Here is an 18322-nt window from a genome sequence, read left to right as displayed (position 1 = left end):
AGTTGTGCGAATACATAACATATAGACAAAATATACTTCTGCCCTGTCTTTTTCGTACTTGAAAGTTATTGGATAGTAAGAAAGCTATTTGGATTAAACCTTGTAAAATTTGCATGCATTTACGGTATTGTATTGGTAAAACTGTTCTGCTATACTGCTACTACTTTGTGAAAAACACTTGGCAACAGAAACGCATTCATCTTATTAATATTCAAATCGACCCAATTTACATAGAAATGGACGACTTCGTGCATTTTGTGATCGCAAATAAAATATTTTCCGGACCATACGCGTATGGTCCAAATACTCATACGGCCCAAACAGATACATGATATTTTCTGTGCGTTATAGGTTGTCTATTCATTTTTTTCTTTCTTTTGAAGATGGATTGGACGTCTTTCTGTGAGTGATTATTTGTTTTAAATACTTTAAACTTACTTGCAAATAATTTAAAACCAAGACTGGAATTAAATGTCTAAACAAACCATGATTTTTAAACATACATCACATCCATTTAAAAGGCTTAAATTCGCCAGGTCTTTCATTTCAACTTAGTGAGTTGACAAAAGTAATATTGCGGACCATTTTCTAATTTGTATGCGGTATCCTTATTGTTTTTCTCTCGCTTAACTTTCGTGTTTGTTTTTACATGCCAAGACCTCTTGGAGCTTTCATTCTATAATAAAATTAACGGTACTAATTTTCTTGCACCAGATGCGCATTTCGACAATACATGTCTCTTCAGTGATGCTCGTGGCCAAAATATTTGAAATCCAAAGCTTATATAAAAGATGAAGAGCTATAATCCAAAAGGTCCAAAAAGTATAGCCAAATCCATGAAAGGAATCAGAGCTTTGCATGAGGGAGATACATTCCTTAATTTATAATAATTTTAATATTTTATAACAGCAAATTTTAATAACACAAACATCCGTATTTTCATGCCAGTACCGAAGTACTGGCTACTGGGATGGTGATACCCTCGGGGACTAATAGTCGACCAGCAGAGGCATCGACCCAGTGGTAGTAATAAAATTAACGGTACTAATTTTCTTGCACCAGATGCGCATTTCGACAATACATGTCTCTTCAGTGATGCTCGTGGCCAAAATATTTGAAATCCAAAGCTTATATAAAAGATGAAGAGCTATAATCCAAAAGGTCCAAAAAGTAAAGCCAAATCCATGAAAGGAATCAGAGCTTTGCATGAGGGAGATACATTCCAGTGTGTATTTTGCTAACGCCTGTTGTTCACTGGAAAGAATTTGTATGATTGTCTATCACACCACACATTCTTTTTTTGTACATGCAGTTATATCTATGATAAGAATGAGAATTGAATTGTCATAGAGACAACAACCCAACCAAAGAGCAAAACAAGCCCAAGACAACATGTATTCGTATCAAGGGAATTGCTATAAAAATATCTATTTCAGGTTAATAGTATAAGACCATACTCAAGTTGAAAATAGATCTTGTCGTCAACTTTTGCAACCAGCTTCTATGTTTCTATAATGCACCGTTCATCTTTTTTTGGCCTCAACCTTTCCATTGGACAGACAATTTTGTTTTCGACTATTTTTAAAAGATGCATCTATTTACAAAATCATACAGGACGCATTTGTTCCTCCTGTCCCAAGTGTTGGACTTAAGAGCCAAGGTAAATTGACAAATATCTGAATGAACGGATCGATTTATGGTTTATAACAACAACAACAAAAAAATGATTTTTTTTGTCATCTGGAACTCTTCACAAAAGCCCAGATGGTTAGCATTAAATAAATAGAATGTCACTCTTAAATGATTTTGTTCCCTTAATCAATAAGATATTTTGTGAAATAACGCAGGTCCCCATTACTTAGAAGTTTGGTTTTTTTTTACATGAATAAACTTTTTTTATCGTTATTTATTGATATCAGCTCTGAACATTATCATTCTTTAAAGTGAAACTGTAGTATTAAGTGATGGTAAAAAAAATATTTAAAACAAATTGCTTAAATGATTTGTGAAAAGAAAGTTTCATTTTATGTACCAAAATGTGTTAACAAGTGATTATTTAAATCCCCACTTGAAGGCCTCTGATAGACTGGGTGAGCATAAAATCATCGCCAACGACAAACAAGTTATAGTATAAATACTAACAAACGTTTTACCGTCGACCACACTGATATAAATTTAATTCTATGACAGCTAGATTTAAAATCAATAGAATTTTTTATTTGTGGTTCCTTGGTTGTTTCTCTCAATTTTGTTAACAAAGAAACTGAAACAATCAGAGCTTTTTTCTGTAATTTTATTTTTATTTATTTTTTCAATTTACTAGACATATTTTTTTCAGTTTGTAGTATCATAAAAACTTATTTCTACATTGAATATTATTGATAGCCGAGTAAATTGAATTACTCGAACGCTTTATTTATTTTACTTTAAATAGTATATTGTTGTTTTATTTGTGAAAATAAGTTTCGTGTTGATTGTTTAAATTTCAAACTTTTCTTTTAAGAGTTATTCGGCTTTAAACATCACACACTCTTTACGCCTATTCTAATTTCCTACATAAACATTTAAAAAAAAAAACGTCTGACATACTCTTACTATTCTATTCCCACAACAACACAATGTTGCAGTAGTTTAATGCCAGTCACTGTCCCATTATACCGTGCATTTTCTTTTTATACATTAAAGATTCTGGAAAGAGTCAATGGAGTTGAAAAAATATTTAGGAGATTTATTCATTTACTATTACATAAATAATATCTTCAAAATAATTTAAGGTTAAAGAAAACAAATATTCAGTATTCAATGAATATGTTAAAAACTATATAAAAAAAATAACGAAAAGGTACATATTATGTGAAGTGTGAATATCAGCGGTAAAATAAAATCTGAGGTCACCAAAAACTATCACCACTTTCTATTAGCATACAAGATTTTGGTCAGTCTGTAAAATTATCTAGTGAGCTAGAACAAATATTCAACTTCCATTCTTAGTGGTCTTTTTTAAAGTAGTTGGATTCAAATGCTCAATATTTTTGGGTCTCGACAGCACTAGTCTATTCCAGGAACACTGCAATATCAAAGGTCCTAAACTTATGCCGGCGAATTGCAGAGCCAACATTAGAGCGAAATATTTTACATGGTCCATGCAAAAAAAGAGCATCGTTCACAGGCATGATATCCGAATGCCTGGCATTTCCCTCTATATTGTCCGATCACGTAGCGTGCGATGTAATAGGTAAACTCTTAACCTTTTAAGTAAACGTTTCTTATTGAATAAATGCAAGAATTGATTTTATAAAATTTGCCTTCCCATGTTTCAACGTAAAGAATACAAGTATTTGTGCCTGCCTGGATCATTGAACAATTACAAATTATTATTGTAAAACCATTGTTTATTTGTCCATCAAAACATTGATTTATCAAGAATTACTCGTTTACCAGATATTGTTCATACTGCACTTGTCGTTTAGTCTTTTAGATATATTTTTTATACTTTTTATTCAGAATAAAAACAATTTTAATTTATATATTTAGATATCGTTCCCAAGTTTGTTTTTACATTTCTAAAACATTATTTTTCCTCGGGGTAAAGGTACAAATATATGCATATGCCTGGAGACATATTTATCTATAGCGCATTATGGTATAAACAACAACTGTAAAATTATTATAATATTAGTATACTTTCAGGTCATCTTTACATTAGTATGATTACTGAGAATGGTTAAAATAAACTTGATATAAGTGTAATGATTTTATAGGGATACGTGTATGCAGTATATTGCCGAAAATATCACAAACCTAGGGCTTCAGTCACTGGTTATCTTATATGACGCTCATTAAATGGGAACGTCCGATCAGGATAACATCTAAACTATGACTGCCCAATAATCCATGGGGAATCCCGGAATTCCTTTGTACAGTGTATGATGTAGTATTGTAAATAGATAACGACAAAGCCTAGTACTGTACATTAGTTCCGAATAAACTGCTGGTATAATACCATTTTCTTAACATTCCTCCCTCTTTCGTTGAAATGAACCCGTTCTGTAGAATAAAGTTATATGTATTCCTTTTACATCTTAACACTAAATGGTACAAACGGTTTGAAGTTTAAAAGCAGGAAAATAAATCCTTAATTTGAAATACAGTTGTCCGAAAATTGAAGTAGATACAAGTAACCACATCTTCCTATATCTATATAACGTTGGAATGTAACGAAATGATCACAATAAACTATATACAATAACTATGTTTAAAATGATTACTATATACAAAATATCCGCCATGACTTAAATGATGCTCTAGACATCTGTAACGTTCTTGGTCGTAATATTGGCTATTTCGTCAACACTACACAAGAAAATGTTTGCCAATTTTTCACAGATCACAGATCAACGGTGAGCCAAAATCCTCAAACACAGAATATAGATATGGTACAATGCAATATCCTTCAATTCCATGTTACACACCAGAAACCTAAATTTTGGATATGTTTGGTCATTTAGGATGAAAGGTGAAATGTCAAATTTGCAGTTTGGAAATGACGTTTTCCATTTCCGATACATGACTTCATCTCCATTGAATAAGAGCCTGTGTAATTTAAAGTGTATCGGCAGCAACCGAACAAGTGTATTCAAACGATTCTCACCAGTACGTTCATCTCCTCTGCAATGAATAGCCAACGGCCAATCTCTTTTAACTGCAATTACAATCTGTTTTTCAAAAAACTTGATCTACATCCCATTTCCTCCCACTATTATCTAAACCACACTCACCAACAGCAACAACTCTTTTCGCTTTTAACATCCATTCTATATCAGGAATCCATTCATTCAATTTCGATGCGTTTTCAATCTCCACAATTCGTGGGTGAATGCCGAATGTTAGTTTAATCCTGTTATCCTTCCTTATTTTGGATCTTAAATCACTAGATGACCAGTTACTGGGATAACAGTAATTGCTGATAAGAAGGGAAATTTTATAGTCTTTGTAGCTCCAAGTCCAGAAAAAGTGAGGTAATGAAATGGTGCCTACTTTTTTTTATAGCAGGTACAAATGAAAATGAAAGACTGTAAAATGTAATATCTCCTTTACCTCAACTGGTCTTAAAGCTTAAAAGTTTTCTCTACGGAAATGATGTTCTCGCCCATTTCTGTTTGTTGGATCAACGAAGCCAATGTAACAAGAACGGTATACTGTATGGAGGTTGAACTATAATACTTTTACTTCCAAATTCAAATACATAGTTATTCGTGGCATTAAATATGGATAACAGTTAAAATCTTTTTCCTAAAAAATGGGCTTTGATTGCTTTATTAACTAAATTACAGAGAACTTATAGCGTATCACACTCGAGTTCTTTAGAAACAACATCCAACAAACCATTCATAAGGTTAACCCAACGTTTATATTTGTCTTACTAATTTTTTATATTTGTATTTTCAATGGCATTCTGCAATATAAGAATCTTAAACACTGCATTTTGCAAGCAGTTTGCGCGGCAACAAACCAAGGTATGTGGGTTCTTAACACATGTCTGCTGACATAAGTAAAAATTCCAGCACACGTCGGACACTTTCTTCCCTTACTGTATCTTTTTGTACTTGCACGAATATACAGTAGATCATTTTTGGTAGTTCATTCTCAAAAGGTCCATAATCTGGCTCAAAATCATCATCTTCATGCATACTGCAGGAATAAGTAAAAACATTGAGATGAGACATACACGATAAATATAGAAAATATAATATATAGAGTTTCTTTATAAGCAAAAATTGCGCACACATTAATACAGGTAGTAAAGTTATAACATAATACACTTTGGTTAAAAATTTCTTTTCTAGGTAACAACAATTAAAAACAAATTATATTACAATATTATACATAAATAATGATTATTTACAACTACATGATTAATTTTCGACATAATCTGATAAGTGAGCAGGTTTTTTCCTTTGCCTCATACTACTTAACATATCTGATTCAATAGCAGATGCGTCCAATTCATGAACACAAAGATCCCTATTGATATTCTGGAATAATCCAAGGAAATCTAAGAAGGCATCCAAGAAGATGTTACGTGGAAAGCAGAAGAAAATGCCATACGAAATTAAGAAGATGGCAACAATGATTGAAAAATTAAAAACAAGGTTTTCAAATGCTGAGAAAGACAAAGCACTAATAAAAGCAGAGTATGAACACAGGATTGCAGCTTTAAACAAGGATTTCACAGTTAAGATGAAAAACAGAGAACACTATTACGAACAACAGTATGATAACCTTGCCAAGAGACATAAGGAAGAAATGGAAAAATTGATTAACAATTAAACGAAAGAGAGCGGAAATTAAATCAATCTATAGAAGAAAGAGACGAACAGATGAAAAAATACAGATAACTATGACGACGGAGACAGATTATAAAACGAAGTTACATGAGATGATTGAAAAATGGTCATTACCAAAATAGAAGCCTAGCATTAAAATAGCCGAAACTAAAGTTGAAACTAGTTGGAAAACCAAAACCAATACACACACAGGACATGGCAGTAAAATACAAAATTATCCATTACCACCTAAGATGAGCACATATGATGGTAGGAGTTACTTGCGACCGTGCCTTGCTCAATCCCATCATATTGACAATGGATATTACTGGACGAATCAAGACTGACTTGACAAGCTTATTGAATGTTTGAGAGACAGAGCTGTGTAGTTTTTGTCACAATGCCAAAGTCATTCCAGGAAGGATATCAAGCTGTTTGTAAAAAGATGGAAGACAGATTTGAAAGAAAGGACTTACCTCATGTTATAAGGAGACAGCTGCAAGACCTTCGTCAATTGTCAGAGGAACCTCTTGATGAGTATGCAGAAAGAACACAGGATCTTGCAACTGATGGGTTTCCAGGAGCACCTAGTGATTTTAATTAGATAGTTGCCACTGATGCTTTTCTGAAAGGCTGCACGAACAAAAAGGCAGCTTTAACCGCAATGGATAAGGATCCTGATAGTTTGGAAAAGGCGCTTAAGTATGTGAAGAGGGCTGTTACCAATCAGAAAATTGTTTTAGGAAATGAAAATCTTGAGGTTAAAAGGGTGACATTCCACGAAACAGAAACAAATGTGTATGACTCACATGGGGTTATGAATCTACAACAAGTGTACAGAAAAGGAGCAAGTGATACTGATGTAATTAGTAGATTTGAGTCAAGACTTAAAAAGACAGAAGAAGATGTTCAAGACACAAAGTCAAGCATCAAACTCAGGTACTGGACATCTTGAAAAGAGGTAATTCAACCAATAAATTCGGACAATCACAAAGATTATCAAGTCCAGGAATAAGTCCTATAAGAGATAACAAATGCTTTAACTGTGATGAAGAATGACCTTTTATTGAACAATGTGAGAAACCAAAGAGCAGATCGCCACAAAGATCTGGAAACAGGTCAAGGTCACACTCGCCAAATGTAAACAGGGAATCTTTAAACTCCAACAGGTTGAAGCAGTAGGCCGACCTTCAGCCCATCCAGGTGATACTGGAAGGCCGCCAACTCTCTCTTTAGACAAACAAACTGACGTCAATTTATATAAGACAAATAAGTTGAAATAACTCAGACTCAGACGCCAGAACATTATATATTCCTGTAGTGGTGAACAGCAAGAAATATTTCGGAGTAATAGACACAGCAGCCCAGGTGTCGGTTATAAGCAAGACATTCTTTGACCAGTAAACTGACAAACCCAACATCAAAGGTAACATCGTACTTAAAGGTGCTGGAGCTTGTTCAGAGATAAAAGCAGGAATAGCCAAAAATGTAAACTTGAATATGGGCAGATCCACAGTAAAATGGGATATGGTTGAAACTGAAATAACAGATAATCTCGTTCTAGGTATAGATTTTCTTTAGAGCCAAACAGCAGTTATTGATTTAACTGACTATTCTATCAAACTTAAAGATGAAAAAATTCCATCCTTCTTGAATTCAATCAGACAGGACCAACAAATGAAAATACACAGAATAAAGAAAAAGAAGACCACCTGGTTCAAGTAAAGTCGCCATTGCTCAGTTAAATGAGAACCGATGAATGATATCGTAATTCAACCAACCTATTTCATGAAAGCCCTGTTGGTTTTAAATATGCTCTGTATGGGTAAAAAACAAGTTCCTGTAATGCTAAGAAATCCAACAGAGCAATAAAAAACTCTGAAAAGGGATGATTTTTAGATGGGTATAATATTAGAGATTAATGCTGTAATGGAGGAAACAGAGGTAAAATAGATTAGAGTTGAATAAAATAGATATTATCAAAAACAGTCATTTGACCTAAACCAGCTAAGAGACAAACTAACAACAAATTTAAAAGAACTACTCAACTGGTCACTAGCAAATTTGAATAACCAACAGTCATTGCAGCTAGCCACATTATTAGTGAAATTCCAAGATATTTTCGCTAAAGATGACCTGGATATTGCACTTTTCAATGGAGATATCCAATATAAGATTGATACTTGAAGTTCCAATCTTATTAAACAGAAAATGCGAAGATGAACAACCCTGGGATTAAAGGAAGAAGAAGAAGAACATTTATATGAATTGTTAGATAAAGGAATTATAGAACCATCTACACATTGAAAAGAACCGTTTTCATGTCAACGCTTGAAATGCCCTGAGGGTATTATTAGGTGAATTTTGACGAAATAGACGTACTCAAGACAGCGTTTGTAAACTGAAATAGACCTATTTACTAACAAACGCTGTCTTGTGTCTGGTCTTTTTCGTTCCAAATAGATTATCAAAAACTATCCACAAGTAGTGTGTTTATAAGGTTATTTTGTCTTATTCTCAATGTGTATGCAAATCTGTGTATTTATAAATGTGTTACAAAAAGGGGGATGGGAATTTTATCACACAGAAAGTCTGAATCACAATATAAACATGAAACAAATATATCACTCGCGCAAATGTCAATGGTACTGATAAATCGGCACTCCATGATACAATCGAGGGAGGGAAAAAACCAAAGATTTTCCTCTCGTTAAAAACAAAATAAAATATGAAATTCGGCGAGACTAAACGTCACCGATAAACCGCAGAGGAAATCAGTGGAATCGTGCCGACTTCTGACACCACTGTGAAGATTTTATAGGGATACGTGTTTGAAGTATATTACCTAAAATATCACAATTCTAGGCTTGAGTCACTGGTTATCTTATAGGTCGCTCATCAAATGGGGACGTCCGATCAGAATAACATCTAAACTATGACTGCCCAATAATCTATGGGGGATCCCAGAATTCCTTTGTATGACGTAGTAGTGTAAATGAATAACGATAAAGCCACATACATTTAGTTCCGAATAAACTGCTGGTATAATACCATATTCTTAATATTAGTTAAACTAGGGTCAATGTTAAATCTGGTATAAGTTGAACTAGGATCAACATGTTTGCGGTTGGCGGTATTTATACTCTAGCAGATTGGTTTCTTTGAAAAACTATATATATATATTACACGTTGCATTGCGACTAGCTAAATACAGGATTTAAAAGCAACATCCGAAATGTATTTCCAATAATTTGAAAAAAGCACCTAAATAGAAAAACAATGCTATTTTGTCTGAGCTATTACAGGAATTAAAATATAAAAGACTGCCTTTTTACTTCAATGTTTTTTTTCTCAAAATTTAAACAACTTTATACATTTTGTGGTTTTTTTATTATAATTTTTCCGGGGTTGGGGTGTACAGATTGCATTCTTCAGAGTAAATGGGACCAGTGATTACTCATGTTTTTCATGCAATAAGTAAGGAAATATACTTTTTTTTAATAAATCATATGTATCATATCAATGATTGGTTCATATTTGCTTATCTTACGTCCAATGGTAAATATTTCATATTTTGTAAGGACGAGAATGCATAAACTATAAATCTGATGTCAATTTTTAGTAACAAAAACAAATTTTTAATTACCGTTAGTGTATACACAATTATGTACTTAAAAAATCTCCACAGCTATATGAAAAAAATAGATGTCTTTCAAAGTGTCAAGATGGAAAAATTAAACATTTTGCACCGACATAAACTTGACAGCAAATTTACCCACAGGTGTTTAATTCAATTTTAATGAATTATATATTAGGCATTTTATAGTATCGTAATAAATTTGCCATGGGATGTTCTGTTCATAATGATGAACAATTTAAATTTTAAAGTGTAATTTAAAGTCACATGAAAACAGTTCGAATATGTTTTATATACATTGCACTTAAACAACTTAGTTTTTCTATAATACAAGTGTGCATAGCCTTTATTGTAAATCAAAATCTTTTATCTTATCAAAATCTTCAGAAATGTATTCGCTATATTATTGTCTTTCCGAATTCTTATTCGTCAATATCTTTTCCGTATGCATTAATCATATTACGAAGCCTCTCTTTAAAAACTTATAAACGCAAGTGAGAGGAAAAACCATGTGTAAAAAATTAACATCCATAGAAAGGTAAAAAGTGTTTATTGATTCTTAAAGATCAATTTAATTCACCAAATCACTATTATGGCAAAGTTAGACTTACAAATAGAAACACCTGGAAAATATATATATATATAAACCATCGCTCCACCAACTCGCGTAGTTTTAACGTCCTCAGCGATTTCAGTGGATTGCTTGTTTATCACAATCTAGTAAACCTCGGCAACAAACCCGACAATTAAAAATTTTGCGATCCACAATACAGACTGGAATATTGTTTGTCGATTTAACATTATGAGCTCGTAATAAATGTTACATAAACAACTGTACTTATAGGACTTATTTTATATATCGGTATATTCATGCATTTGTTTAATAATTTTCTTAACCTTATAGCTGCAAAAAAAGGAAGTAAAGTATCAAACGAATTAAAAAATGAGAATATCAAATGTAAAGAAACTGCAGCCGATTTCTTTTTCTTAGACGTCCGATACCCTATCAATCTCATTGAGCATTTATAAGAATGTGTCAGGAAAAATATGTATTATCGTCCGGTAGAATGGGGACGTAACATATGACAAGTACAATATAGGCTATCAAAAGACAATTTACCCAACCCAAATGTACAGAACAATCCAAGACAACCAATACCTTACTATCAATACATAATTACCTATAAAATCGTTTTTTCAGTTTCTAGTATTTTGAAATTATCATCACTGCATTAAAATGTTAAAATTGTAACTTATTTTTAGAAAAATAAACAAATGTGTACCTAACATAGAATATAATTAAAAAAAAAACTTGAAAAAATGCGCAGCATTGTACTTAAAGGACATTTTTTAAATGAACAAACTGAAAGTGATTTGAAATGTAAGTAGATACATAATTTAACAGTACTAATAAAATTGGTACATTAAAACTACTGAACCAGTACCGACAAATTCAGTCCGGAAACAGTAATGACATAATCAGTACTGAAACAGTACTGAAACGTTATTGAATTCATAGAATTAGTACATGTATGTAGTTATTGTATAGTAATGAACAATACCGAATTATTAGAAAGTATAACATTATTTAAGTTTTTAGTCTTTCCTAACAGTACTGATATACAAGAGAGAAATATCCCAAAAACGTGGGTAAATTATTGGTAGTGTACCATGTCGTCACGACTACTTATGCTGCTTTTGGAGTTCCTAAGATTATCACAATACATGTTCTTAATTTGTAGCTACTTAATTCGAACATCGATAAACTTCTGTCCAACATACTTACGTTTTCCAGTGTCAATACACATATACACCATTCATCCTGGTAGTTCACTTTACCGAACTGAACTTTGCGATTTATTGATAATTTTGGTGTTGTCTTAATTATGTATTAAAGATTTTCTTCTGGATGTTAAACACACAAAATACGAGAGATCATGTTGGTCAAGTGTTTTTCATTTGTTACTTAATTAATGGTGATGTAAGTGACAGTCACTATTGAATGACTTTTTCGATAGAATTTTCGAAATATTTCGAGAAATAGATATTCACAACTACAGAGACCTAAAAAGTAACCTTCTTAATATAAATTAGATAAAAATTGTAAGTTAGCAGTTTTGAACTTAATATATTCAATGTTTCAGGATTTATAAAACATAATTGTTTTAAACTTTAACTTAATAGTATAATATTTATTTTAACATTAAAATAATTCATGTTTAAAATTTGATTGACGATAACAATTTTATTGCACAAAATGCACGTTTGGACAATTATTTATGTCTCTTGCGTGATGATCGAGGCCAATATTTGAAAATCTTAAACCATATACTTGTATGCAAAGGTTAATGTGCTGATAATATCCAAAAGGACCATAAAGTATGGTCAAATCCGTACTTACAATCAGAGATTTGCAAGAGGGGATTTAATTCCTAATTAAAAAAAATTTTCAAACTTTTATAACTGCAAATATTTTAATCAAGCATTATACCAAAGTAATGTCTTTTGTGCTGGTGATGCTTTTGGACACTAACAGTCCACCAGCAGAGGTTTCGACAAAGGAGTACTTATTATCAATAATATTAACGGTATCAATCGTATTGCACCAGATGTGCAGTCCGATAATCAATCTCACAGAAATACTCAAGGCTATTAATTGGAAATCAAAAACCATACAAAATTGTATATAAAAGGCAAATAACATTTCGTCCTATATTGTTGTTTTTTGTTTTGTCAGGAGGCATTTACACGATATCTACACATCTATCCCTTACGTAAAGTTGAATAGAAAACAGGACATTCACACCGACCGCATGTTGATAAATAATAATAAAAGGAAACAAACTAAACGGAACGGAACGAATCCGACTGATTTTATTGGACCCTGGCCATCACGACAAACGTCATTTCTCATGTGGACAAACCTTATTTACGCTTTTCGTCACTAAAAATTTGAAACATTCCTACGTAAATCCAATCTTTAATTCCGTTTTTAATAGATGTGACATAATAGTTGCTGTCAATAATGAATGAAATTTTCTGGTCATAGTAACCAAGGCAAAAATATTTCATATATAGAATAATCATTTAACCGTCACTGTCTTACTAGACAGATTAAATTTTAACGGTAAGATATTTTACTACATTTGTATTATAAAAATTACATAACTACTTCTTATAATATGTTCCCATGTCCCGCATTGAATGATCGGGCGTTCGATATTAGCCTTTATGTCCGTCCAACCTTTAAATTCGCAACTTAAATCAAACAAATGACTGAATAACATTGAAACCTTATAAAGATCTATTTAATATATAATGGCATTGTGTTCATCGTATTTTGATTTTTCATTCAAAAATTTTTAGAGTTAAGATTTCCGAAGCAAAAGATATCCATACTTTCATGGGATTTAAGCATCTTTGATCGTCAGTTTATATTGAACAAATTACTGTATTCCAATTAAGTTTTCGCTAGAAACGTTCATTATGCTAGTGTGAGAATATACTTTTATACTTTTTATTTCGATTCATTTTTAGGTTTGGTTTTTCTTTTGCAAATCACGAACTTAGATATAGGTTAACATATAGTGTAGAAAAAATTCATCCAAGATATAAGGCTTCAATTTTTACGCCAGATGCTCATTCAGTCTACAAAAGACTCGTCAGTGTACAGTTCACAGGGCTATCCAACACCAAACACCTCAGTACAATCAAAGAACACATGATCAAGATATCCAAACTTGGTACAGTCACAAAATGATGTTTGGCTTTTCTACCTCAGGCATAGATTTCCTTAGCTGAATTTGGCAAAACATTTATTATTTCTGGTCTGCGATGCTCTTTCACTTTGTACTTTATGGCCTTTTTAACTTATTTTATTCGAGTGTCACTGGTGAGTCTTTTGCAGATTTGGATATATCATATAGGTTAACATATAGTGTAGAAAAAAAACATCAAAGATATAAGGCCTGAAGATTTTTTTACGCCAGGCGCTCGTTTCGTCTACAACAGACTCATCAGTGTAGCGTACAGGGGTATGTATTTCACTAGAACACCACGGGTTTACTCAAGTTCAGATATATGACCATTCCTTGCCCTCTTCCATTCAGTAGTAAACTCAGGATAAAGGAGTGTCCGTTAGGCTTAACAAGGTATATGAACATCAAGTCGAAATAGGAACGTTTACGTGTAGAGTGAGCGGGGCGAATGTGATAACTACCTAAGAATAATTTGTTTTTCATGACATTTTTTTATTTTCTTTGTTTTTTAGGCATTTTTTTACCCTATTTTATTTCTTTTTTTCGTGTTTAAAGATTTTGAATTATCAATTCGGTGTCTTCTGTCGTTTTTTTCTCCTTTTTTGAGCATATAACTTTCAAAAAAGTTGTAAATTTCTTTATAAAATTTTAGACAATCAATGCTAATTTTTTTTTGTTATTAATGAGGCATGTAATATAAAGTTTAGGAAGCTTTGCAAATCCATTGAATTTCAGTAGCATAAACTAACTGAAATTATTTAAGTTCATATGGGGAAACTGCACCAATAAATATAAAACTAGAACAGGTAAGGATAATCAATTGTCTTTGAAAAAGTTTGGGTTTATAATCCGCTGAACCATAAAATAAATTTGTTCAGGTAAACTAGTTCTACTCTGCCTAATAATCCAACATCCGGTTTTGATGTATTGTGTATGATGGCTTTTTAAGTCTTGGCGGTTTCATATTTCTCAATTTAATATTTCAATAAAAGGAAAGTTGTGAGAGAACTTTAGTACAAATAAATATACAGGATTTATTTGCTGACAATTTAATGTGTTTCGTAGTCAAATATCCTCTTAAAATACTGCTTATCCCAAATTCACCTGTAACTGGTCTACTTTTGTACGTGCTAATGCATGAAGTAGGGATTGTGTGCATTTTTTTAACAACAACTATTATTATTCATTACTCATCAGTACATAAATATTTATTTTGCTGAATTTATTTTTAATTTATTACTTCTTTTATTTAAAGGTTTCAGTTCGTCACATTACTGATTCAAAATGTATTTGCTACAAGTGGCAGTCTGTTTCGTTATTATCGGAAACGTAAGCCTAGTTACTACTGCAACAGTAAGATGGTTTAACCAGAATAGACATGTATTTCAAAATATGATATACAGCGAGAGGCAAATTATGAAACTCAAGTATAGTACTGATAAGATGTATAGCTATAATTATTATTATCCACTTGGAAAAATAACGAAATCCAAAACTTTCTGGACAAAGATATCAAAAGCACCGTCGTGCTCCGTGGAATTGCCATGGTGGTTAAATAACACACGACCTAAAAGAGCTCAGTGTTCAACTTGCTGTCCAACGTAAGTATTGTAACATTTGTTCTTTTTAGGAGGGAATTTATACCTAATTATGTGTAAATATATAAATACTTGAATTAAAAATATGAACACGAAATTGGCGAACATGCATGTACGATACCAATTTTCCAGCTTTGGATCACGAAGACGCGGTTAAGTTGATTTTAAATGAATCATTTATATTTATTTTTGAAAGTCGGATGCATGCGATACAAAAAAAAAAATATTTAACAAACATGTTAGGTTCTATCAGCACTAGCATGTAATTACTGCTAGTAACTACTACAACATGAACTCGCATGTATGTAGAGAAACACGGATAGATTAAGAGCATACGATACAGTTTTGAACCCGTATTTACAGTTTGATGAAAGAAAAAAAAATGTCTGGATCCGCCACTGCAAGCCTTTAGTTGTAAAGGTCTATATCATTTGGTCTCTGGTGGAGACTTGTCTCATTGGCAATCATACCACATATTCGTAGTATATATGTGAATATGTGACTCGGTTATTGAGTAGGCAGATAGGAGGCAATTTAGCAGAATTAAAAAATAACTTGATTAGTTTGATAATTTTTCTCTTCATTAATGAAAATCTTTTCACTGTTCTTAAAAACAAATATGTTTAAAACGTTCTATATATTTTCTTTCTTACCAATCCACCAACCCACTTGTTTGTTTTCAAACGCTTATAGGTCAATTTATCGACCATATAGATTGAGCAACGCTCGAAGTAATGTGTGGGTGGTATACTATCAATGAAATTGTAGAAATTAACGAATATTCACGCTATAGACGGTCGGAATGAGTACATAGTCTAATTTTAAAATAGGTTTGTGAAATTATTTGAATTATACAATTATGTTGGTATCATTTTTTTAGTTTTTGTTTGAGGACTATTCAACTTTCGGAAGTAGTCAAATTGAATACTCATCATTTATTTGAGGAATAACTGTAATATTTTTCTGTCTATTCGAAATAACATAAAAATGTGGTGCACAATGAATAACCCGCGTAGCGTAATATTTTATAGTTTGCACCACATTTTTTATGTCATTTTGAATAGACAGAAAAAATGTTACAGTTATTTCCTATAATTTAATTCTAAATTCCATTTTAAATCGGAGTAAACCATGAACAAACGTTGATAACGTCACGGTCACATGACAAAATATGTCTATGGGCTGATAAACAACACGACGGCAGCCAATCAGAAGACGCGTTACATCCAAAATAAAATTATTAGTCGAGATTAGTACTTTCAATTGACATAAATTTATTTTATTTCAGTAAATTTTCGGCAACAGCTCCGGTAAAAATAGAATACAAAGGTAAATCGTATGACGTTCATAAGCCAGCAGATGGATGGCAGATCTTGTTTCTAGGAAAATGTCCGTAAGTTACTTTAACTATTTTTACTTATGATAACGAATACCTTTCTAGATTTATATTCAATTCTATTTTATAAGCAGATACGTGTATAGTTGTTAGAACAAAGCATGCGTATTGAATATTACTTTTCAATTTGCTTTTTTTTTTTAAGTTGTATCTACTCTTGCATTCAAAATATTCTTCAGAGTGTTTTCTGTGAAATGAAGAGACAAACGTTTTAGATAACTGATTATTATTTTCAATTTAAACTCAAGTTTGAAAACTTAAGCTTTTATCTCGTTAATGAATTATAGTTTTGTAAATAGATGGATATTATAGGTCTAGTACTGAAATTCATTTTCCAGAGCAGTACTATTGTTGACTATGTCACACCTTAATTCATTTTCTGGTGGTTTAATTCCAAACATTTACAAAACATGTATCAATATCATTTTTGAAACAAATTGCTTCAAAATAATGATGTATATTATTGGAATAACTATATATTTTTTTACAATATTAGTATTTGATTAAACATTATTTTTAATTTGAGTATGACTTAAATGCTCTTATATCATAATAATATTACGAATCACCTTTCTGCAATCAATTCTGTGAATGAAACACAGAAGAAATTTGGCACCACTTTATAAGAACATTTCACATCACATGATAATATAAGCCAACTTCATTACATAGGCATGTACAAGATTTATCCATGCAGAATTAGAAGCTATTAACCTTTTGACATTTTATGGAATTCTTAGTCTAGTTTTATATAACATTTCATTCTAATACATATATATTTTGATAAATTTCAATATCCGATTTGGTCATTCATGGTTTTATCGAAATGATATAGACCACCATTCCTTTCTTCTTTCATCTCTATATACGCTGGTCAAGTTAAGTATACTAGTATTCACATAACTTTATCTTATTTTCTACTTTTCAGTGCTAGGGCTACCTGTAACTTCGGCCAATGTCAACCAGAACATGATTACCATACGTGGATCCTTATACAAGATCCAGAAATAAACACTGAACCAAAGATAAGATTTGTTCCTGTGTCTTATCCTAGGTTTTGTAAATGTGTAAATAGTTCATGATAAAATTTAGAGAAAATCGTGTATATGACTGATCAATTGTATTGTGATTTTTGAGTTGTCTTTCGTAGAAGCATCAATGTACTACGTGAATAATTTTTCTATCGTATTCCTATTGTGCACTTGTACCAGTGTTTTTTTTATTACTTTATATGTTTTATGTTTGTTTCTGCAATAACATGTACCTCCACCACTTATTTCCATTACATATCAGCACACTTGTTTCTGTGTTGGTATGAATCAGCGCTAATGGCAAATCTAAAAAAACATCCGTTTAATTTCAATTCAATTAATATATTTAGGGAAATTCTTGGATTAATGTTTTGTTGTAAAACGACGCTTTTTAACTTGTGATTTATTAAGTAAGGAATTTTACCATACATTACTGATTATTTTCAATACATTCTTTCATAACTTCAGATTTAGTGTTGAAGTTTGGCTGTACCTGTAAAATTTTGATAACTAACGCGATATCACCTCAATTTACGGTATTGATGTTTATAACTGAAAGAAAATGTGTCTTAATAC

General features: G+C 31.8%; 1 protein-coding gene across 1 annotated transcript; it reads left to right on the top strand.

Annotated features, from left to right (window-relative positions):
* The first annotated feature begins 15000 nt into the window (after positions 1 to 15000).
* LOC134709600 (uncharacterized) lies at positions 15001 to 18082 on the top strand. The gene is made up of 3 exons (XM_063569757.1): positions 15001 to 15322; positions 16608 to 16712; positions 17644 to 18082. The coding sequence occupies exons 1-3, from the start codon at positions 15006 to 15008 to the stop codon at positions 17795 to 17797; spliced, it is 576 nt and encodes a 191-aa protein (XP_063425827.1). The 5' UTR covers positions 15001 to 15005; the 3' UTR covers positions 17798 to 18082.
* Positions 18083 to 18322: the final 240 nt, after the last annotated feature.

The sequence above is a fragment of the Mytilus trossulus genome, chromosome 3 (assembly GCF_036588685.1).
Source record: "Mytilus trossulus isolate FHL-02 chromosome 3, PNRI_Mtr1.1.1.hap1, whole genome shotgun sequence".
Taxonomy (NCBI): domain Eukaryota; kingdom Metazoa; phylum Mollusca; class Bivalvia; order Mytilida; family Mytilidae; genus Mytilus; species Mytilus trossulus.
The sequence above is the reverse complement of the archived record's forward strand: the minus strand, read 5'-3'. Positions and strand labels throughout refer to the sequence as shown.